The sequence below is a fragment of the Vidua chalybeata genome (genome assembly GCF_026979565.1).
Source record: "Vidua chalybeata isolate OUT-0048 chromosome W unlocalized genomic scaffold, bVidCha1 merged haplotype SUPER_W_unloc_3, whole genome shotgun sequence".
NCBI classification, from domain to species: Eukaryota; Metazoa; Chordata; class Aves; order Passeriformes; family Viduidae; genus Vidua; species Vidua chalybeata.
Genome location: NW_026530338.1, coordinates 1,272,688 through 1,295,362, shown reverse-complemented (window position 1 = coordinate 1,295,362; position 22,675 = coordinate 1,272,688). Strand labels below are relative to the sequence as shown.

Genomic DNA, 22,675 nt, shown 5'->3' with positions numbered 1-22,675 from the left:
GATGCAACAACACGGGAGTTTTGGAAAGTGTGAGAAATGAACCTCACTCTTGAAAATTTTTGAAAGTTTAATAAGGGATAATAAGGGACAAAATAACAGTGCTGGGTGGTTGGTGATGGCTGGAGGCACATCGGCTAACCATAGCAACTCTTATATACTTTTTCTATAGTATTGGTCAAATACATATACATAAAGATTATACATATTCAAACATTTCTTTGAGCTCATTTACATGTTTCAGGAATTCTTTAGCTTAGTTTGAACCCTGACCCACCTTTTTAGAGTACATGCAGTAATCGTGGATGTGGTTTTGAAGGTCACGTGTCACTTCCTCACAATGATCCCCCTGTTCTGTGGTTTCAGCAGGCAACAGTTATTGATAGTCGAAGGGTCCTCATTACATTACAGTAGCAGGGGTCCTCATCACATCCATTCCTTAAATGTTATCTGATCATGCAGACAATTTTAGCTATTTCCATTATTGTAAGTTTACCACAAGTACTTTAAATCAACATCAGCTATTTCACAAATGTCTGAGTTATTTTCATTATTGTCAGTTAGTTACAAAAATAAAAGCATTAGTTATTATTTCACAACTACAGCTACTTCTGCAAAAGTTAACATTGTAATGCACAACACATAGCATCCACTTTAATATTTGGGAAAGCCAAAACTATAATATATGTTTATCACACTGTCCACAAACTAAAATATCATCCATAAATGATGTTCTGAGGATACGAGCTACACAGGGGCGAGGGCATTGGCCACAAAAAGCTGACAAATTATACTATATCAAAAGCAGTTATAAGTGATTAAAAACAACTATATCAAAATTGTTATGATTAATAATAAATTGCAAAAGCCAATACATAATAGTGAAAGCCAACAACTACACAGCTATTTATAACAAATTATTTCTGGATTGTAATGTGAGAAAAGACTGCTCACTTAAAAAAAATTAAAGGGTTGATTAAACCTCAACAAAAATACAACAAAAGGACTAAATAAGGAAAAGTAGGCCCTTGTGGCTGCCCACCACATGGCTGGCTCATCTCTTCACCTTTTATATCTCTAGCCCATCCTAGAGCCTTGTCAGTTAACTCCTTCCTTGCTGTCCAGTGGTAGAAGTCACTTTCTTACATTCTGATTGGAGGTCAGGTGATGCCTTAGTAACAAGACAACCTTCCCAAATCCCCGGATTACTAAGACTGTCCCATGATAACACATACTGGGGGGAGCACATTGCAGTAACATAACTATACATTTATAAAACTTGTTTTACCATACATATAAAGTTTACCCCTGAATTGTGAGAGCCAACCATTTACTCATCTATAACAAACCCCCCTTTTTTCTTTTTATAAGTAATTTGGCTTGAACAATTAACCCTTATCTTTAATTCTGATAATTTACTCTTACTTCTCAGAAATAAAAATTTGAATGAGTCATGCTAGCATCTGTTGATGTGGGTAAGGACAGAGGGAACACTGACAATCTCAGGTTCTCTTTAGGCCCACTTATTGGTGAATTGGTTGGAGCAGACAACAAGGAATCATAGAGGTTTGGTATGGCTTTTTACTCACATCTACCATGCCTATGGGGTTGCTACCCATAGCAGGTATATCTTAGTGGCGAGTAGAGAGGCCAATTTGGTCTTGCCCTCCAGTCCTTGTTGTTAATTACACCTGTAAGGAAAAGACAGCTGAGGAATGATAGAGGTCTGTTATGGCCTTTTTGCCCCCACCTTACCATGCCTACAGGATTGCTGCCTGCAGCAGGGCTATGGAATCTTCTCAGTGGCGAACACAGGGGTCAACCCAGTCTTGTCCTCTCTTTCTTGTCTTTCCAAGCATATCACCCCAGCATCTCTTAAGGTTCTCTGTGTACCTCCCCTCAACAGATGCTTGCAATCTCCATTTATTAAAGCAAGACAATTACATCAATGGCAGATATGGTTTAAACTCCCCAACTAAAGTGCAAAACAGTCCTTAGGCTGGCTGGTGGGACGATTGATTTCTTTTTTTTTTTCCTTCTTCAAAGTTCTTTGGTTATCTCTCCGTCTCTGCTCGAGAGTTGCACAGCCGATGCAGTGGTTGGCAGTACCTGGAAGGGACCTCCCCACAAGAATTTACATTCTTCTTCCTGAGGACTTATTTTATTAAGGGTTACTGATGATATTTTGTCCACAGAAGGTATAGCCCTTGACATCTCTAGTCTTCTACCTCCCCTCTTTGCTTGTTCTTAAAAATCTTCAGGTCCTCTTCCCTTTGGGGGCAATTTCTCTTGAAATGTCCATTTTCCTTACAATAAAAACAAATTTGTCCTTCTCTAATGGCAGTTAACATTACTTTGGCTTTTTCCTTTGCTTTCTCTTCATCCCTCCTGATGTATACTTTCTGTGCTTCTCTTAAGAGATCTTCTAATTCCCTTTCTTGCCAATTGTCTAATTTCTCCAATTTTCTCCATATATCTAGCCATGCATGGGTGACAAAATATTTTTAATAAGATCTGTCCAGCTGTTGTTTCAGGGTTGATACCTGAATATTGCCTCATATTTTTCCTCAATCTTTCTAGCCACTCTGTTGGGGTTTCCTCTCTCTTTTGTTGTTCATCAAATGCTTTGCGAGCATTTTGGCCCCATGGGGCCGCTTCTTTAATACTCCTTATAATTAATGTTCTATATTCCTCCATGTTTTGCCTTCCCCCAGTGCTGTTGTGGTCCCAACTAGAGTACACTGTGTGCATTTTCAGATCCCCAGGAGGTCCTTGCATGTGTTCCCTTTCCCATATCCATACCCCAGCTGCCTGGATCATCTGTCTTTCCTCTGGTGTAAATAACATGGCCATTATTGATTGCATTTCTTCCCATGTATAAATATTGGGGCCTAAAAATGGGTCCAATTGTTCTGCCAGTCCAATGGGGTCCTCTAGTAATCCTTTTAATTCCTTTTTGAACATTCTCACATCAGAGGAATTGAGAGGTACAGTTACAAATCAAATTCCTCCCTGCATCCCCCCTAGGGGTACTTCTCTCAGGAGATATAATCCCGCTGTTTGGTTCCCATCCCCTGATCTGCTTTCCTCCAATTGTGCCATTCTGTTTCTGGTGTTTTGGCTAGGCCCATCAGAGTGTAGAGGAGGCGCCGTTGGGGCTACTGGAGGTGGAGGGGGCAAGTGTTCTAATGAGTCCCATTCTTTATTTTCTGATACCTTAAACATGCTCACCCTTGAGGGTAAAATCTCCCCTTCCCAGCAGGCAGCATAGTCACTCTCTTCCTGATTGAATGGTTTCTTAGCTCCTTACATAGACATTTAATGCCTGACATAGCCATCCTTCATCTGATCCATATCTCAGCCAGTATACATGATCTCTCCTAATTTCCGTTCTGGTCCATTCTAACATGCAGTACTGAACCATTTTATTCTCATCCTTATCTCTAGTTTTGGGGTCATATTTCCACTGGGCAAATTTCCTTCCCAAAGGACTACCTGGGGGTATGCCCATTGGTACCTCTTCAATTTCTGCTTCTTCCTTTGGGGATTCACTACTCACCCATGATCCCATCCTGACTGGTGGATCAGAGATCTTCCCCCCACAGAGCCTGCCTTTCCAACCACAGGCTCTTCTGACAGAGCCCACCACCCCCAATCAGCCAATCTCACACTCTCCCAGCAGGGCCCGCCTCCCTAAGAAGGGAGAGGGAAAAAGAAACAAGAAAGGAGGCTAAAGAAGAAAAGGAAAGAGAGAGAAAAAAAGAAGAGAAAGAGAAGAAGAAAAAAAAGAGAAAAAGAAAAAAAATTTACCTCTCTTCCGAAAAGTAAAAAAAACTCGCCTACCATCCAGGGGCCTCCATATAACCGGATTGGTATGGCTCGTTGCTCTGGTCCCACAGCCTTATGCCAGCGAGTGTCAAAGGGGAGCTGGTCTGCAGCCAGTCAGGCCCATCCCCGGCTTGGTGAGTGGCAGCTCTGCCCCATTCCCCGGTCTGCGGCCGGCCCAACCTGCCCCCAGCTTGGTTAGAAAAAGAAAAAGAAAGTAAAAAGAGACAGAAGAAGAGAGAGAGAAAGAAGGAGAGAAAAAAAAAAACCTTGCTTTCCCTCTGGCAGGATGGAACAAATGAAAAAACACTCCACCTGCAGAAACCCGCTCCACATGACTGGATGTACCCTTCTACTCTTTTCCCAGCCAGGGTCTGACACCCCAGTGCTTTTCGGTGCATTAGGGCAACCGCAGAAAGACGTCCCTCATGTGGGCTTCCGCGGCACCCCGCCATGCCCCCAGCGCCGCTCATGGTCCCTGACCCCTGCTCCACCGGGCTCACACCAAACCCGAGCTGCGCCTGGAACCCGGCACCGCTGCCGCTCCTGGCAAACCTCCCTCATGTGGGCTCCCGCAGCACCGCCCCGTGCCTCCAGCGTTGCTCGCGGCCCCTGGCTCCACTCCGCCAGGCTGACACCAAACCCGAGCCGCACCTGGACCCCAGCGCCGCTCGCAGCCCCTGGTCCCCCTAACCTAAGCTGCGCCTGGACCCTGGCACTGCTGCCGCTCCCGGCGAGCCTCCCCCACGCGGCCCCACTCTGCTGACCTGGGCTGCGCCGGGACCCCGGAAAAAACTCCCCCAAATCCAATGGCTCTCAACCTGGCAACCCCAGGTGTTCTTGAGCACCCCAAGTCCAGCAACTCTTACACACACACTCCAAGCACACTCTCGGACTCTCACGCACATGCAAATACAATTTTCATCTGCTTTTTCTTCCCCCTTTTCTTTTTCATTATTTAGTCATCTATTGTCCCCAGTGCTGACCTGCAATCACTGATGGTCACAGGAGAACTTGATGGAGCTGCTGAACTTGCAGCAGAGTGCGCTTCTCCTTCGAGATCTCCTGCAGCCACAGAGACGAGGTGTTGATCGTGTATGAGCCCCCATTTGTGAGAAATGACTGCTCACTTAAAAAATTTAAAGGGTTTATTAAACCTTAACAAAAATACAACAGAAGGACTAAATAAGGAAAAGCAGGCCTGAGAACTGCCCTCGTAGCTGCCCACCACATGACTGGCTCATCTTCAAGATGGATGCTTTGCCTTTTATATCTCTAGCCCCTCCTAGAGCCTTGTCAGTCAACTCCTTCCTTGCTGTCCAGTAGTAGAAGTCACTTTCTTACATTCTGATTGGAGGTCAGGTGATGCCTTAGTAACAAGCCAACCTTCCCAAATCCCCAGATTACCAAGACTGTCCCATGATAACACATACTGGGGGGAGCACATTGCAGTAACATAACTATGCATTTATAAAACTTCTTTTACCATACATATGAAGTTTACCCCTGAATTGTGAGAGCCAACCATTTACTCATCTATAACAGTAACAAGTGTTTTCATAGTAATTTCTCAAAAAACAAATAATTTCTTAGAAATATTTTGTTTTGTCTTAGATACTGTTCTTGCATATTTTTTAATATTTAACTGTTGCTACTCTTTTGAGAGACTGTAATGTTATGGTTAATGGCTTAAACATTGTTATGAAGTACTTTTTGACCATTATGGCAAAACCGTATATAAAAATATAGTTGAAAAAGTGTGGTAGTGTGGTTCATACAACAAATGTAGCTTGAAGTTTGGCAGTCCATATTAGAACAACCGTATTGTGTTTGTGTGGCCAGGTTTTGGCAGCAGGGGACTACAGGGATGGCTTCTGTGAGAAGTGCTGAGAGCTTCCTCTATGTCCAGCAGAGCTAATGTCAGCTGGCTTCAGGACAGACTCGCTGCTGGCCAAGGCCGAGCCAATTAGAAATGGTGGTAACGCTTTTGTGATAACATATTTAAGAAGGGGGGAGGAAACTTCATAAGAGCAATTGCAGCCAGAGAGGAGTGAGAGTATGTGAGAAACAACTCTGCAGACAGCAAGGTCAGTGAAGGAAGGGGAGGAGGTGCTCCACATGGTGGAGCAGATTCCCTTGCAGCCTGTGCTAAAGACCATGGTGAAGCAGCCGTGCCCCTGCAGACCATGGAGGTCTTCTGACTACGTATAAACTGCACTTTATATCTCCAAGTTCTTGATATCTTGCTGGTTTGTTTTGCATCTCTTTCCTGAAGTTTCCCTTCTTTTTAAAGAGCAGAGACCATGTGTCAAAATTAATACTGGATGAGTCTGTTTTCTCTTTCATGTTTCAGTATAAGAATGGTAGTTGACTAGTGATGCTAGTGTATGAAGGCCAGACAACTATTTAGACAAAGCAGTAAGCCTCATTTTCTATTTGCTTTCAGGTGGAAATGGAAGTATCTTACTGCCTTTCATTCTTCACAGGGTTACACATCGTTTTGGAATGATTGCATCTCCTCGGGATTGCGTGGCTGTATGTTAATTGAATTGGCATTGCGAGGACGTCTTCAGTTAGAGGCTTGCGGAATGAGGCGTAAAAGTCTATTGACAAGAAGGGTAAGTGGAGGAAACTGGTCACATTTACTTTTGTGTCATGCTTCAGTCAATATAGTAGCTATAAATTAAGGGTGATTGTAACAAATACACTTTTTTTTTCTTTATATGGGTGTTGAAGGTTAGGATTTTTTCTTTTTTTTTTTTCTTGGTGTCATGGAATTTTGTCCTATTTGTTGCTAAGAGACAATAATGACCAGTACTTAAGAGAGACAAAATATGTAGCCAAGGGGGAGGGGGAGGAGTGCAGCTGGAGGCACTATCTTGGCTGGGGGGCTTTCTCTTGGGAAGGGCAGTGATATTGTGAGATTTTGGCTGGGGGGTGAGGGGATGAGCTTGGCTTGTCTCTTGCTCTCCGGATTGAAGGGGAGACAGGTCGCTGTAGGAAGAATTCGCCACCACTGCGGGGTTCCATCTCCTGCTGTCTTCTCCTACCGTGAGTGAAGCTCTGCTCATAAGAGCAGCCATTGGACTGGGACCTTATTAACACCCTACCTCACTGGAAAGGACCCTCACCATCTATTTGGGTGCCTCAGGGGAAAACCCAGTACCCCTCCCCCCTCCAAGGGAGCTTCTCCCGACCATGTTTGGGAGCCTGGCTGCTGCTGCCCAGCCCCACCCTTTCTCTGCCACTGCTCTGGGTTTTTTGCTACACTGTAACTCCTCAACTCCTGCCTGCTGGGACACTCTGTGGCTCCTGCTACAGCTGCAGAGTTTCTGTTACATTTTGTTAGCCACTCCAGGGTCTGCTCGCCTCTGCCATTCCAGCTTGCTGCTTCCAAGCTTCCTGTTACAGCTAATTTCGCTATCTGGAGGGGCACTTGGACTGGCTGCCCCTGTCAGATTGTAAAGGAAGCCCCTTTTCAGTATCTTCCACTGGCTGTGCCCACCATTACCCACATAAAGAAGCAACTGAGCTTGCACCACAGTGCCCCCTGCAGCCGCAGGAGAGTTATCACACCTGCCTGGCCAGGAGCCAACAGTGCCCCTGCCAGCTTTGATCATAACTACACCAAAGGGAAAAGTGCTTGACAGCTGAGAGAAGGCTATGGTTGGGTTTCTGTTCTTGTTTGTTGTTGCTGCCACTGTTGTTTGTTTGCCTTGTTATAAATATACCTACTAGCAAATAACTGTTATTCTTTTTCGCATATCTTTGCCTGAAAGCCCCTTAATTTGAAAGTTAGAATAATTTGGAAAAAGGGGCACATATTTTCCATTCCAAGGGAGGTTCCCACCTTCCTTGGCAGATACCTATCTTTCAAACCAAGACAATAGGGATAGGGATTCTGAGTAGTAACCTAAGGTAGGTGCAGAGTTATTACCTAAAAGGTTTTAATGGTGAGCTGAAGTACCTTGTAAAATCTTCTGCATTTGTTCTCTGTTCCTGTTTGTTCTCCTGATGTGTTCATGCTGCACACAATCAGTTGGTACTGGCTCTGGCCAGGGTGCTGTGGCAGCATTTGCTGCAGAGAAGCCAGTAGCACTAGTTGTAATCTGATGAAGGAACTGCATTTTGCAATGTTCATGAGATGTTGGTTGGGGCTGAGAGACTCAGGTGTATTCTGCAAGTCACCAGTTTAATACTGGTGTACACAGTATTGCAATTAGTGCTTGCAGTGCATGTGTTGGGGTTTAGGAGTTCTCCTTTTGTTTCTTTCTCTTTGAGAATTTTCTCCCATTTCTTGTTGCTAAGAGACAATAATGACTGAGTACTTAAGAGAGACACAAGAAGTTTCCCTGGGAAGGGTGCAGCTGGCTTCCCTCTTATCTGGGAGGTTTCTTGTGGAGGGGCAGAGATACCGGGATAATTGGGCTGGGGAAAAGGGGTTGGGTGCAGCTCCCACCTCTCTTTTGCTCTCGACTTTGAAGGAGGACAGTTGGAGCTGCTGCCTGGGGGGGAATTCGCTACCACTGCAGGAGCCCAGCCAGGTCCTCCTTCTTCTGCAGTGGGCTGAACTTTTGCTCATGAGAGCAACCACTGAACTTTGAGTTTATTAACACTCTACCTCACTAAAAAAAAAGGACTTTCACCATCTGCTCAGGTGCCTCAGGGAAAAACCCTGGGCTCCCCGAGCCCCCTCCCCCTCCAAGCAAGCCTCTCTCTCAGGGCCGTGTTCAGGAGCCAGGTGGCCACTGCCCAGCCCCTGCTGTTTTCTCTGCCACTGCTCCGAGGTTTCTTTGTTACACTGTAATTTGCACCCCTTGCCTGCCCAGGCGCCCTGCGGTTCCAGTTACAGCTGCTGAGTTTCTGATACATCTCATCTACCACTCTGGGACTTTGCTCATCCCTGCCTTCCCAGCTTGCTACTCCGAGATCCCTGCTACAGCTCCTTTTGCTATCCATAGGGGCCACTGGGATTGGCTGTCCCTGGGCGTTCATAGAAGCCCCTTCTCCATCCCTTTCTGCTGGCTGCATCCACCATTGTCCACGTGGAGAAAAGATGGCTGACTAGTGCCACAGCGCCCTCTGCAGCCATATGGGAATCATCACACCTGCCCAGACAGCACTCCTGCTGGCTGCAACCATAACTACACCAAAAAGCCTGCAGCTGAGAAGGCTGTTACTGGGTTTCTGGTTCTGTTTTTTGTTGCTACCATAGTCGCTGCTGTTTTTTTGCCTTATTATACATACTAGTAAAGAACTGTTATTCCTTTTCCCATATCTTTGCCTGAAAACCCCTTAATTTTGAAGTTATAATAATAATTTGGAGGGAGGGGGTCGTATTCTCCGTTCCAAGGGAAGTTCCTGCCTTCCTTAGCAGACACCTGTCTTTCAAACCAAGACAGCATGGAAAGGAAACAATCCTTGTTCCTTGGGCCCATGACAACACAAAACTAACTGTATCTAGTTTAAGCATGTGACCACTGTATTAACTTTCTTCTACTCACTGACCTTTAAGATGGGCAATTTTTTGAGGTTCTTTACTGAATTACACTGAATATTTGAGGCACCTTAGTTTATTACTTTTGGCACTGGATCTTTTTTCTTAGTACAAAATATGCAAAGTCACACTGAAGAATTTTTACTTTATCAGCATTAGAAGATTCTTGAGGTTCATAAGGAGCCTCAGGAAGAAATTTGATCCAACACCTCAACAGTCCACTGGATTCAAAATGAATTGTGACAGTTTCAAAGGGATATTTTCTGGAATTGGCCATTTGTCTACCGGTAAACCGACCAAACATGTTGAGAATGGCTTCCTCGGCCTTGAGTGAGTCAAGCAAATGGTGTCCAGACCTGACACATCGGCCAGAGTTTCCCAGACATTTTCCCTTGGTTGACTCATGAGCAAGGCCGCATTGCTTAAGGCAACCAGTGAGATGATAAGGCAGAAGCATAATATCTGACCGAGCTTCATGCTCATCTCTCGCAAAAATCCCCAAACCTCAACACAACCCTCCCTCACAAAAGCCAGTCCGCAAATTTTGCACGCAAGATGAAAAGATGACTGGTGTCTGTGATGTCAACCACAGTGTTGACACTGGTTCACGTCTGCGTACTTGCTTCTCTGTTTGCGGGGTCACCACCTGCTTGCTTCTGGACTCGATAGGGTTTCACGTGTTTTGCCGGAATCTATTTTGGTCCTGCACCTGTGGAGACACAAGCATACCCTTTGCCCCAGGTTATTAGTTGGAATGGGCCTTCAATCTGCCCTGTCTCTAGGTTTCTGATCAAAACTAAGGTATTTTCCCTTAGTTTCGCTTGGGTACTGTTCGAAAAATGCCTGACGATTGGCAGAGTGGGTTCTGTGAAGGAGCTGTTCAAGAAGTTCAAAACATACAGAGCTTTGTTCAACCGCATTGGAGGCATGGCCTCCACCTCCCCCCTTTTCTGTTTATCCAAAAGAGATTTCAAAGTGTGGTGCATCCTCTCAGTGATGGCCTGGCCCATAGGAGAATGAGGGATGCCGAAACTGACAAACACCCCAATTTTTTAAGAATGTGTCAAGGGTTTGTCCCCTGTAAGTTGGGACATTGTCTGTTTTGACTTCTTGAGGAACACCCAATGATGCAAAAGCCTGCAAAAAATGCTGACATGCATGCTTTGCTGTTTCACCTGTGTGCAGAGAGGCAAAGATGGCGCCTGAGAAGGTGTCCACTGGCACATGAACATTTTTGAATTTCCCGAAGGACGGATATTTTGTGACATCTATCTGCCACAACTGCAGACTCTGCAATCCTCTTGGATTGACTGCTCCTGTGGAAACAGGAGGGTGCATGAGCTGACAATCAGAGCAAGCACTTATGATGACCTTCGCTTGGTCTTTGGAAATGCGAAATGTGCGCATCAGTGCTTGTGCATTTTGATGAAAAAATGCATAACTCAGTTTTGCCTGCTCAAAAATGTTTGGCAAGGTGTTTGAAATGATCATGGTCAATTCATCTGCTCATACGTTTCCTTCTGCTAAGAATCCTGGAAGAGAAGAGTGTGCTCTGATGTGGGAGATTAAGTATTTGTGTTTTCTCTGCTGTAGCATTTTCTGCATGCTTACAAGATAACAATACAAATCCTCATTATCAACCTCTTTCAGAAGTGACCCTTCTATTCTTTTGACTATATTTGCTACATAGGCTGAATCTATAATTAGATTGAGAGGTTCTTGGAACAACTGAAATGCTCTGACCACTGCTGCTAATTCTACAATTTGAGGTGAGCCCTGTATTGTTTGGCTGTTTGATTCCCACTCTTTTGTGGTTGTATTTTGCCAAGTTATTACTGATTTATGTGTTCTCCTTGAACCGTCGGTGAATAATGTTATTGTGTCCAACGGTACTTTGCTTATCACGGGTTTTTCTCTAAGGCTTAATTTTGTTTGCAGCAGCTTGTGACTCGGGAAATGAATTGAACAAACACCTGAATAATTTAGCAATGCAATTTGCAAATCCTCTGATCTTTGCAATGCCTAATCAAAATATTCTTTTTTCAAAGGCAGGTAAATTATCGTGAAATCTTTGCCTGCCATTGCTAACAATCTGGCTCTGGCTCTGATTATAATCTAGGCTGTCATTTCTAATGTGGTAAAAATAATTTTGGGAGATCTGTAGGGTAAAAAAATCCATTCTATTATCAACAAAGGGTCTTTTTCTGACGAGTCCCATTGAAATATGAGACCATACAGTTGTATTTTTTCTCCCAAGACTGCAAGTTAAAAGGGTTGTGTCATTAGGAAACGATGGGCTTGTCTCTGTTGAAGAGCTTCAGCAATCTTCTCAAAGGCATCTTGAGCCTCAGGTGTGAGAGTTCTGGGGGATTTGATCTCACAGTCTCCTTTCAACAGATTGAAAAGTGATGAAAGTTCATTGTTCATGATCCCCAAAATGGACCTGATCCCATTGATCTCTCCCAAAAGTCGCTGTAGGTCCTGTAGATTGTTGACTTGAGTCCTAATTTGTCTCTTCTGTGGTCTTATTGTTTGTTCTGTGATTTTCCATCCCAAGAAGTTCCATGGTGAGACTTCCTGAATTTTTGAGGTGGAAACTTCCAACCCTGCATTCTGGACTTCCGCAATCACGCTGCCATGAGCCTCTCGCAACTCTTGATGTGTTGGCACTGCAATGAACAGATCATCCATATAATGAATGATTATCACCGGTGGATGTTTTTTCCATGCTGGAGACAAGGCTTGTGCCACAAACCATTGCCAAATTGTCAGCGAATTCTTGAGGCCTTGTGGAAGAACAACCCAATGATATCTTTGCAAAGGTTCCTGTCTATTGATGCTTGGGACAGAAAATGCAAACCGAGGAGCATCTTTTGGATGAAGTGAAATGTTGAAGAAACAAACCTTGAGATCGATGATCACAAGTGGCCAATCTCTCGGAATCATCAAGAGAGATGGGAGCCCAAGTTGAAGTGGTCCCATTTCTTCAATGACCTCATTGATTTTTCTGAGGTCATGGAGCAATCTCCATGAATCAGAGGATTTTTTGTGGGTCATGAACACTGGAGAGTTCCAGGGACTAGTTGTTGGTTTGATGTGACCTTTCTGCAATTGCTTTTCAATCAGTTTCTTGAGGGCACTCAGTTTCTTTTGTTCAAGGGGCCACTGATCCATCCATATGGGATCATCCATCTTCCAGGTCAACTTCAAGGTGGTGAGTGCCACAGTGACCCCCACTAAAAATCCATCTCTATCTTCACTCCCCATTGTGATAAAATGTCTTTTCCCCTACACTGTGATGGGTTTCTGCACAACAAAGGGACAAATGATGCCTGTCTTTCTTCCTGGCCCTGAGACGATGATGCGGTTCTCACTCTGCAGGCACAATGTGTTCCCTCCGATACCTGAGAGGGCGCCCAAGGGTGTCCTCAAGTTCCATTCTCTGGGCCAAAAGAGGTAGGAAATGACTGTGACATCTGCACCTGTGTCCAGCATGCCTGTGATTGAAATAATTTTGTCGCCGCACGTCAAGCTGCAGATGATCACGGGTCGATCATGATCTATTTGCTTCACCCAGGAGGCATGAATGTCCCCATCTTCGTTGACAGATAAAACCTGCCAACCCATCAGTGGCATGATCTGCTCTGTTGCATGAGGTGGTAAGGCAATGGCTTTGGCTATTGGAGTATTTTCTGGAATGATCAATGGAGGACGTAAAGGTAGAACCAAAACTGTTAATTCTTCATTTTGATCTGCCGAGACAATTGATGGATAAACAATGAGCCCTAAAATGCTACATCTGTCCTTGCCTATGATTAAAAAGTCTTGTCTCTTCCATGATGTTCCAATGATCCCCGTGGGAATCGCTGCATGATCGTCATTCAAAAAGCATACTAATTTGGATGCTGCCAATTCACATTGTGCACCTGGAGGTAATAATTCTGGGTCACTGGGGAACTGGCAGATGGTCCTGATGATGGAATCTGATTGACGTTCCCCAATGGTTGCGTTCCCACTGGGAACCCCTGTGGGGTTTCTGGCTGAGGCATCGCCATCACTTGTGTCGTGGCGTGTTGGCGTTATGCACTCTTCTTCAATTTTCCCGGAAGGGGTAGAGGTCTTCTGTCTACATTTGTTTTGGAGTAACACTGATTCGCATGATGTTTTCCTCTTCTGCATCTTGGACAAAGGCCTTGTGCTTTTGTGCTTTTTGCTGGTTCTGGGCAGTTCTTTTTCATGTGTCCATATCTTCCACATTTGAAGCGTGGTCCTCCGGCAATTGCTGTTGCCATCACTTCTGTGGAACCGGCTTGTTGAAGAGCTGGGTGAAGTGCTTCGAGAGTTTTTGAGAATTCTTCATGCTGCTCTTGAAGAATTTTCCCAACCTGTTCCATCCAAACGCCTGCTTGAATTGCTGTGATGTGCTGAGGTGTGCCTACCTTGCTGCATGCCTCTGTCATCTCAGTCATGGTTGGTTGACCAGGCTAATTATATGTTTGCACTCCGCATTGGCATTTGCAAAAGCAAGACTTCGAAGCAAATGTGGCTTCGCCGCTTCATCACTCACTTGTCAGTCCACCGCTTGTGTGAGACAATCAATGAATGAAGTGAAAGGCTTGGAGAGACCTTGCTTTACTTCTGTATAAATACCTTCTGGAATTCCAATTGGTTGAATTTGCAAAATTGCCCTTTGGGCTGCCTCTCTGATGTCTGCCATCACACCTCGGGGCAATTCCGCTGACTGGTCTTCAGGTTTATCATGAGGTTCATCTCCTGCCAATTGAGCCAATGTGAGACCTGCGTGTGACCCTCCTGCATATCTGTTTCTCAGTTGAGTGAGAGCCCTTTGCCATCTCACATCACACAGCAGGAGTTGTGAAGCTGTAAAAATTGTTGAGGCAATGTACCTACAGTCAAAAGGCACCAAGTCATAATTGTTGAAGATGCTTCTCAAAAGCTTCTTGAAATATGGTGAACCAAGTCCTTATTTTCTTGCAGCTTCTAATAAGTCTTTCAAGACCTGATGGTCCAAAGGTTCCCATCTGGGGTTTTCATTTCTTCTTCTGTACCTCACTAGCATTGCAGTGCTGTCTGTATCTAGTATATCATAGTCTCTTTCTTGCAGTGCTGTCCTTCTGACATTTGCCCAATTCGTGGATGATGCATCTTGCAGAATATTTCTGGGAATTGAAACCAAATCCATACCTGTATCCGGTGGATTTTTAATTCACCTAGATGCACCTTCTTCTGCTCTGAAGGGTGCATTCATCCCAGGCACCCCTCCCCCTTCTGTTTGAGGGGAGGTAAAAGGGGCTGTTGGCCGTGGCTGTTGGGGAACTGAAGAGGCAATAGTTGAATCTGCTGTCTGTGCTGACAATGAAGAGGGTGGAAGAAAGCGTGCATGGCGTTGCTGTGATTGGAATTGATGAGCACGTTCCTGAAGCTGGAGAAAAAGCTGCGTTACAAAGTCTTTAGAAAATGAAAATAATCATGGGTGGGTCAAGGAACTGGATTGTCATCCTGAAAGCCAAGTGTTTGGAGCAGGCATGTAAAAGGCTGAAGTGCCTGATGAAGTCTAAAAGCCAGGTGGGTCTTCAGATGACATAGGAATGCCTTGTCCTGCCGTGATGGATATAACATTTTCGCTGCTAACATCCTGGGCTTCAGGGAGTTGTTGTTCTGGATCATCCCTGGATTGAGCACTGTTCTCCTGCTCAGCGTGTGCTGTGTCTTGGTCAGACAGTCCCCATTTACCTGGGAATATGACTACTGTGTCATGGTCTTCTTCTGAAAGGGATGCTTTGAGGGCTTGGATTGACGGGGCGAGGCGGAGGGTCCTTCATTACAATAATCTTGTAACTCTTTTGGAGTTGTTGTAATGCTTGTTGTAATTTTGCTGTTGTCCCACAAGGTGGTAGTGTCGCCCCACAGATCGACCGCGAGCCGCTTTTTGCAGCGACAGTGGCAGAGGCTGCCACAGCTTGGGATGCTTTGAAAGCCTCCGCTTGGCGGGGACGGGATGGGGCAGGACGTGCCTCCTCGGGAGATGATGGCTCGCCGAGCTCGGCGATGCTTGACCGCATTGGCCGCTGGCGAGGCACAGCCGCCGCTGCAGTGGAGGAAGGGGGGGAAGCTGCGGCTCCGGTGGAGGAGGGAGGGGCAGCGGGTTGGCTTGGGGGTGCGCAGGGAGTATGCGCCGTCCCTGCGCGGACCGTCGGGAGGGGCGGGTGGTGACGTCGACCCATTTGCCGTGGGTCCCGCTCTTCGTGCCGCAGTCTGGGCCTCAGGGGCGGGCGGGGGTGGGACATGGATGACGTCGGCCGGCTCCGAGACCGCTCTTACCGAGCGAAGGGGCTGGGCGGGCCCTTTTGACGTCATTTTCAGAGTCTGGGCGGTGGCAGGGGCTGTAGGTGGCCCGCTAAAAACGGGAGGCGTTGCCACCGAAGTCTCGGGTGCCTGAGACGCCATCAAGGGTGGGGAATGGGGCAGCTCCTCAAACCCCCCCCCTTCCACCTCAGGAACACGCGCAGGTGTAAGGATTTCGAAAAACGACCTGTCATCTTCCTCCTCTTCACCGAGGAGTAGTTTAAACTTGGGAACTGGTTCCCTCTCGAGGTCTGCTTGAGCCGCAGTCTCCCGATGATCCTCCTCTCCCTCCGAGTCCCCCTCTGCCTCCCCCTCCTCGGGCAAATCCCCTTGCTCTTGCTCCTCAAAGGGAGTGGCTTCTTCCGGGACCTAGGGGGGCACGCGGGGGGTCACGAGCTTCAGGGGACATTTCCGGGGATCCGGGTGGGGGTGGGGGAGGGGGGCAGCGGGCTCCTGCCCTTCTGCCCCTGGGGAAAAGCCCTCAATCACTTGGGGGGGGGTCTGTAAGGGTGAGTGTGCAGCAGATTCTGGATATTTCGCATCGTATGTAGATTCGTAACGAACTCGGCAAGCAGACAAAAGCGCCCCTGCCTTGGGGTCCCGCAAGGTGGCACAATCATATAACTTCGAATTAGCATCCTCCCATAGACAGGGATCAAATAAATCTTTCTCTGTGAGAGTTGGGTAGGTTTTCCTCGCCCACAGCAGCAGGGATTCAAACTCCTTTTTGGGGACTTTAACTGGGTGCTGTTTTACTAAGATTTCTAATTTCTGGAAAGCGTCTGCCTCTTTTTTCGAGAGATTCCCTCCCATCCTGGTCCCTTTGAGAGCTTACTGAAGCCGTTGTCACCGGCTACCGGTCCTGAGATCCGACCTGCAGCTGACGGGAACCCGATCCTCTGGCCTTGAGGTGTCAGGATGTCTGATAGCAGAGTTTTTTCACCTCCGGAGGAATTTGCTGGCTTCTGGGTCTGCTCCACAGGACTCTTGGCAGGATCTCCTCGTAGTTGAGTCACACTGACACATGGGGCACCAGTTATGGGTGTTTGCCCCTCTTGTTGGGCCCCACAAGGGGGTCCCCTAATGGGGGAAACCCTCCTGTAGAAGTTCTGTGCCAGGAAAGAGAATGCACCGGACTTTTTCGGTCTTCAGCTTGTTGTTTATTGTTATCAAAACTTCAGCACACCGTCTGCACTAGACTTTGCACGCAGGAAAAGCACCGCAAAATGGCTATAAGATGTACAGTTTCAAGGTCTTTTAAAGCTGTTTCATCCAAACATGGTTTATTTCTACTTTTCTACCAATAACTCATCCTTTGTCTGTCCACGTAACCTAAGACTGCAGCTTTCCTTGACCAATCACCCTGTGCCACCAACACTGCAGAAAATGGAGTAGATGAAGAAGAAGCCTGAGACAGTGCCCAAAATCCTCCATCTTGCTTCCTATCTACATCCATACAAAAAAATCCTAAAACCTAAATCTCTCACCCAGTGACAAACTACACTATTCTCTATTATCTATTTCACACTCTGGTAGACTCTAGTCTATCTCAAAGTCTTGGAAGCTTTCTCCATGGGCGAAGGTCAAACTCAGTTCTTCTCTGGAGGCCAGGACCCCTCAGAGCAGACAGAGAAACATTCTCTGTGCCCTGGGATCCAACACTGTAAAATATGTTTATTGAAAACATGGTCAAATGTTGTCTATCCATTAGAAATAAATTCTCTTTTATGACACATTTCCCTTTTAATATTATCCCTTGCTAAATTCCCCAAGCTTCTCCCAGCTTCTTCCTCTTCTGAAGAATTGAACCTCTGTTCAGACAAACAGCTCCTAATTTTTTTAGCTTCATTTAAGCATATTCAGCATTGATTAGTGTCCTGGGGTGACTTTATGAGGCTGAATTGTATCCCCATTCGTCTGTTTAGCCCAGAAAAAAGTTTTGCACCTTTAAGACTGGATCCGAGAGTGAAGGGGGGGAGAAAAGAAGCATGGAGCTTGTTATCAGAAACTATGCTTGCTCCCCCACATCCTTCTCGTGGACAGTGTTGTCTGCAGCATGGATAGAAAGTGGGACACAGCTCTCCTTTATTTTTTTTTAGTTAGTTTTTAGCTAGCTGAGGCAGAGAAGTTCCCTGGACTGTGGTTTTATTTTTTTTTTTTTTTGGAACTGTTTAAACCTGCTCTGGTCTGAAAACCCAGAAGAGCACCGGCAGCTTGCATCTGTGGCCCACCAGGCCTGGCCTGGGCCTCAGCATTTCCAGCACCGGAGGTACTGGTAACAGACTGAGTGACCCAAGCTACAACCCAAGAAAAGGACTTACTGAGTTTGTCATCTCTTCAGAGTGGCGAGAGGTTTTGTTGTTAAATATTGTTCATGTTTTGTCCTGGTGAATGCTTTGCCTGTTAAATAAACAGGTTTTTTTCCACTTTTCTCCAAGGAAATCTTTTTCTGAACCACTTGGGGGAGGGACTACTTGAATTTGCTTTCTAGAAGAACCCCTTTGGAGGTTTTGGAGGTTTTCTCCCAAATTTGCCCTAAACCAGGACAAATACATTTTTTGGCACCCAATGTGAGGCTTGACAAAGTGGAAAAAAGCCTGTACTGATTGCATTTTAGTTGTACTTATTCTCTATTGGGATAAAGCAGTCAGTAGCCATGTTGCTTGAATTCATAATGTCTCTTGGGGTGGAGGCCTTCATGTGTTTCTGGTCCCTAGGCTTTTTTGAGGTTTTAATACTTTTCTGGTCTCTAGGCTTATTTTCTTATCTGGGAATAGATGCAAGAGATGCTTCATCTTTAGCATGGCTTAATTGCAAAGCTGTATTGTGGAAAATGAAAATTGAATATTCTGTATAATTGAAATGTCAGCAGTTGAATACAAGGCAAATGTAGTACATGCTAAATCACTGAAAAACTGGAATAAAGAAATATTAACTGCAGTAAGGCTAAGGACCATCATCTGAATAAACAGTATGGCGGCCTGGAATCCCGGGGGTCCATCTGGCCCCCTGGGCAGCAGCTGCCGTAGGTGTCCCGGATAGCACTGTGCTGATGAGGCACAGCCTGTCTGGGCTCTCCGGCTAGCTCCCAGCCGCAGGCAACTTTAGCGAGCACTTGTGGAGTGATTTCAGCTCTCGTGAGTTCAACTCTCAGTGATTTCAGCTCAGTGCTCGCAAAGTGCCTCGGCAGACGCAGGGATGGAGAGAGGTGAAGGCTGTGTGGAGTTCTGCGGAGATGTCTTTATTGGCAGCTTCTGCAAAGGGTTCCAGTGACAGCTCTTCCACTGAACTGGGCAGAGGTGAGGGTTTAAGTAGGCTACTGGGGGATTGGAAATCGTCCAATGGCTAGGGTCGAGGAGAATACGACCTATAGCCTTACAGAGAGATAACAGGGGTCTGAGTGCGGAAGAGGGGCAGCTCTGGTCCACTCATCATGACTCTGCATTTTTTTATCTTAGGCTAGTAACCGCCATGGAGGCCTTTCAGGGCCTCTGACTGCTACAACTCCACTTTCTGTATTTAGTAAAAAGGCGTGCCCTATAGTTCTTTTGAAACAGTGGACAAGGCATGAGAACATAGTTAACACAATGACAATAACAATGAAAATCCACAAAATTCCCTTAACCAAAGATGCAACCCATCCCATTAATCCCCATTGCTTTCTACTTTTAAGTCCTTCACAGGTTCCTTCAGTTTCTGGATGTTTGCGTGGATGGATTCCGAGCGTGAAGAGAGGTTGAACCAACACATCCCTTCAAAGTCTTCGCAGCCATGTCCGTGGGCTAGCAGTAGGAAGTCGATTGCTGCTCGATTTTGAAGTGATGCATGTCTCGTGGTTTCTTCTTCCTTTAAAAGATCGCTTAGGGCGGCAGAGGTAGCATTGGCTTGCTTGCTGAGCCAGCACCCTAAGTGATTTATTTCCCCAAGAGCTTTAGCTGCAGCTACCCAAGGTAGGAATAGGGAGACTGCTCTGAGTTCAGCTCTCAGTGATTTCAGCTCAGTGCTGAAGAAGTGCGGAAGAGGGGCAGCTCTGGTCCACTCATCATGACTCTGCATTTCTTATCTTAGGCTAGTAACCGCCATGGAGGCCTTTCAGGGCCTCTGACTGCTACAAAACAGGATCCTCTTTCTCTATATTAGCTCATTTATTAAAGAGAGAAAAGATATCCTCTTAAAGATGCTTAATCCTAGAATCATCATAGAATCATGGAATGGTTTGAGTTGAAAGGGACCTTAAAGATCGTCTCATTCCAAACCCCTGCCATGGGCAGGAACACCTTCCAACTGACCAGGTTGCTCAGGACCCCATCCAACTTGGCCTTGAACACTTCCTAGGATGGGTCATCTACAACCTTTCTGGGCAACCTGTTCCAGTGCCTCACCACCCTTACAGGAAATAATTTCTTCCTAATATCTAATCTAAATCTATCCTCTTTCAGTTAAATCCATGCCTCCTTGTCCTACCACTACATGCCCTTATAAAAAGTCCCTCTCTAGCTCTCTTGTAGGTCCTCTTCAGCTATTGAAAGGCTGTAATTAGGTCTCCCCAGAGCTGCCTCTTCTCCAGACCCAATTATTTCAGTCTCTCCTCATAGGAGAGGTGCTTCATCCCTCTAATCATCTTCATGGCCCTCCTCTGGCCTCACTTCAACAGGTCTATGTACTTCCTGTACTGAGGACTCTGTAGCTGGATGCAGTATACCAGGTGTGGTCTCATGATAGCGGAGTAGAGGGGCAGAATATCCTCCCTTGCCCTTCTGCCCACATTGCTTTTGGTGCAGCTCAGGATACATTTGGCTTTCTGGGCTGCCAGCCCCCACTGACAGCTCATGTTCAGCCTCTCATCCACCAACACCCCCAAGTCCTTCTTGGCAGGGCTGCCCGCAATCCCTTCATCCCTGACCCTGTATTGATACTGGGGGTTGCCCTAACACAGGTACAGCATCTTGCACTTGGTCTTGTTAAATCTCATGAGATTCCCATGGGCCCACTTCTTGAGCTTGTCCATGTCCCTCTGGATGGCATCCTATCCTTCAGGAATGTCAACTGCACCCTCATATTGGTGTCATCTGCAAACTTGCTGAGGGTGCACTTGATCCCTTTGTCTATGTCATTAATGAAGACATTGAATAGCATTTGGTCCCAATACAGACCCCTTGAGGGACACCACTTACCCCCAGTGCCCATTGTGACTCTGAGCTGTTGACCACTACCCCGTGGATGCAACCATCCAACGAATTCCTTATCCACCAAACAGTCCACCCATTGAATCCTTCTTTCTCCAATTTAGAGAGAAGGATATGGGGGACCATGTCAAAAGCTTTACAGAAGTCTAGATAAAGGACATCTATAGCTCTTTCCTTTTCCAGTGATGTAGTTACTCCATTGTAGAAGGCCACTGGGTTGGTCAGACAGGACTTCCCCTTGCTGAAGCCATGCTGATTGTCCTGAATCAGCTCCTTGTCCTCCACGTGCCTTAGCAGAGCTTCTAGGAAAATCAGTGGCATGATCTTCCTAGGCACAGAGGTGAGGCTGACAGGCTAGTAGTTTCCAGAGTTTTCCTTTCTACCCTTTTTAAAGATGGACACAATTCCTTTTTTCCTGTCACCTAGGACTTGTGGCCCAAGTCGTACAAGTTTTCGCCACATCACGGATGTACGTGGTACCAAGTCTGGATTTACAGTGGTTACATCATCTGAGAAGACAATCTCTGTCACTGCCATTTCCCTCAAGCGTTGAATGCCTTGTTCTATAGTCTTCCACCGGGTTTGCTGCATACAGAGCTCGTCTGCACACAGATATCTTTGTGCCACACTTCCCAGGACCCGTGCCCAGAGACTCTGAGAGTCAGCCCCCCTCATCATTCCTTGGTCAATAACCGGATCATGTGACAGGGACCCCAAATGCCTCACTTCACTACCATCCAAAATTGTAGCCTCGCCGGCAGCATCCCAAATACGGACTAACCAACTAACTATAGATTCATCAGGTCTTCGAGTGTAATCCTTTCTTAGGCCATGAAGGTCCTTCAGGGAATAGGACTCAATAGTGGCTTCTGATCTTGCATCAGTTGCTTTAAGTCCAGCTTTTGTGTCAGTAATTGGCTTCTCTCAGGTATTTCCCCACCTCATCTGGGTTCTGAATTTATTCACGTGGAAAATCCCACTCTACAGGGTCAGAAAATTCCTTCAGGGTTTGGCCCATATTTTCCCATTCTCCACACCACTCAGGAGTTTCCACACCTGGGTCAGGGGTGTCATCAGCTCCTCTGGACATCTCAGCCCTCACTCTAGAGAAGCTGCGGACTGTATAAAGGATGTTTACCAGAAAAGATACCAGAAAGATGGTCTCTTTAACATTCAGGGAAAACTGAACATTCTCACAAAGTGACATAACAGATTCAAAGGAGAAGAAGGAAAGGAGAGGCTGGAAAACCTCATAGCCTGCTCCTCCTCTAACAAACCGGGTATAATTACTAATAAACCCCCAAAACATACTACTGGAACTAGGACACAGGGTAGGATGAAAAAAACCATAAACCATACATATCTTGAACAGACTCCAGTATCTTTGTAAACGCCCTAAAAACCACTATCTCCAAGGCCAGCACAATAGCTATTTTAATCAGTGCTCCTCTACTGTAAAAACTACGTGCAAGAGACAATAATCCTAGTGACCAGAAAAGTACTAAAACCTCAAAGAACCCTAGAGACCAGAGCCACATGAAGGCCTCCACCCCAAGAGACATTACAAGTTCAAGCAACATGGCTACTGACTTCTGTAATCCACTACAGAGCAAGCACAGCCAAAATGCAATCAATAAAGGTTTTTTCCACTTTCTCAAGCCACGTTGGGTGCGAATAAATGTATTTGTCCTGGTTCAGGGCAAACTTGGGAGAGAACCCCCAAAGGGGTTCCTCTAGAAGGCAGATTCAATTGGCCCCTCCCCCCAACCAGTTCCAGGAAAAATACTTCCTTGGAGAAAAGTGG

At 46.1% G+C, this 22,675-nt stretch overlaps 1 protein-coding gene across 2 annotated transcripts in view; it reads left to right on the top strand.

The window, feature by feature from the left end:
- Positions 1 to 22,675, top strand: part of LOC128782887 (Golgi phosphoprotein 3-like) — a 174,230-nt gene that overhangs the window by 56,627 nt on the left and 94,928 nt on the right. For both annotated transcript variants that reach the window (XM_053933397.1, XM_053933396.1), the window contains exon 2: positions 6,309 to 6,440. In XM_053933397.1, the coding sequence (XP_053789372.1) occupies positions 6,309 to 6,440 (132 nt within the window). The remainder of the gene's footprint in view (positions 1 to 6,308; positions 6,441 to 22,675) is intronic.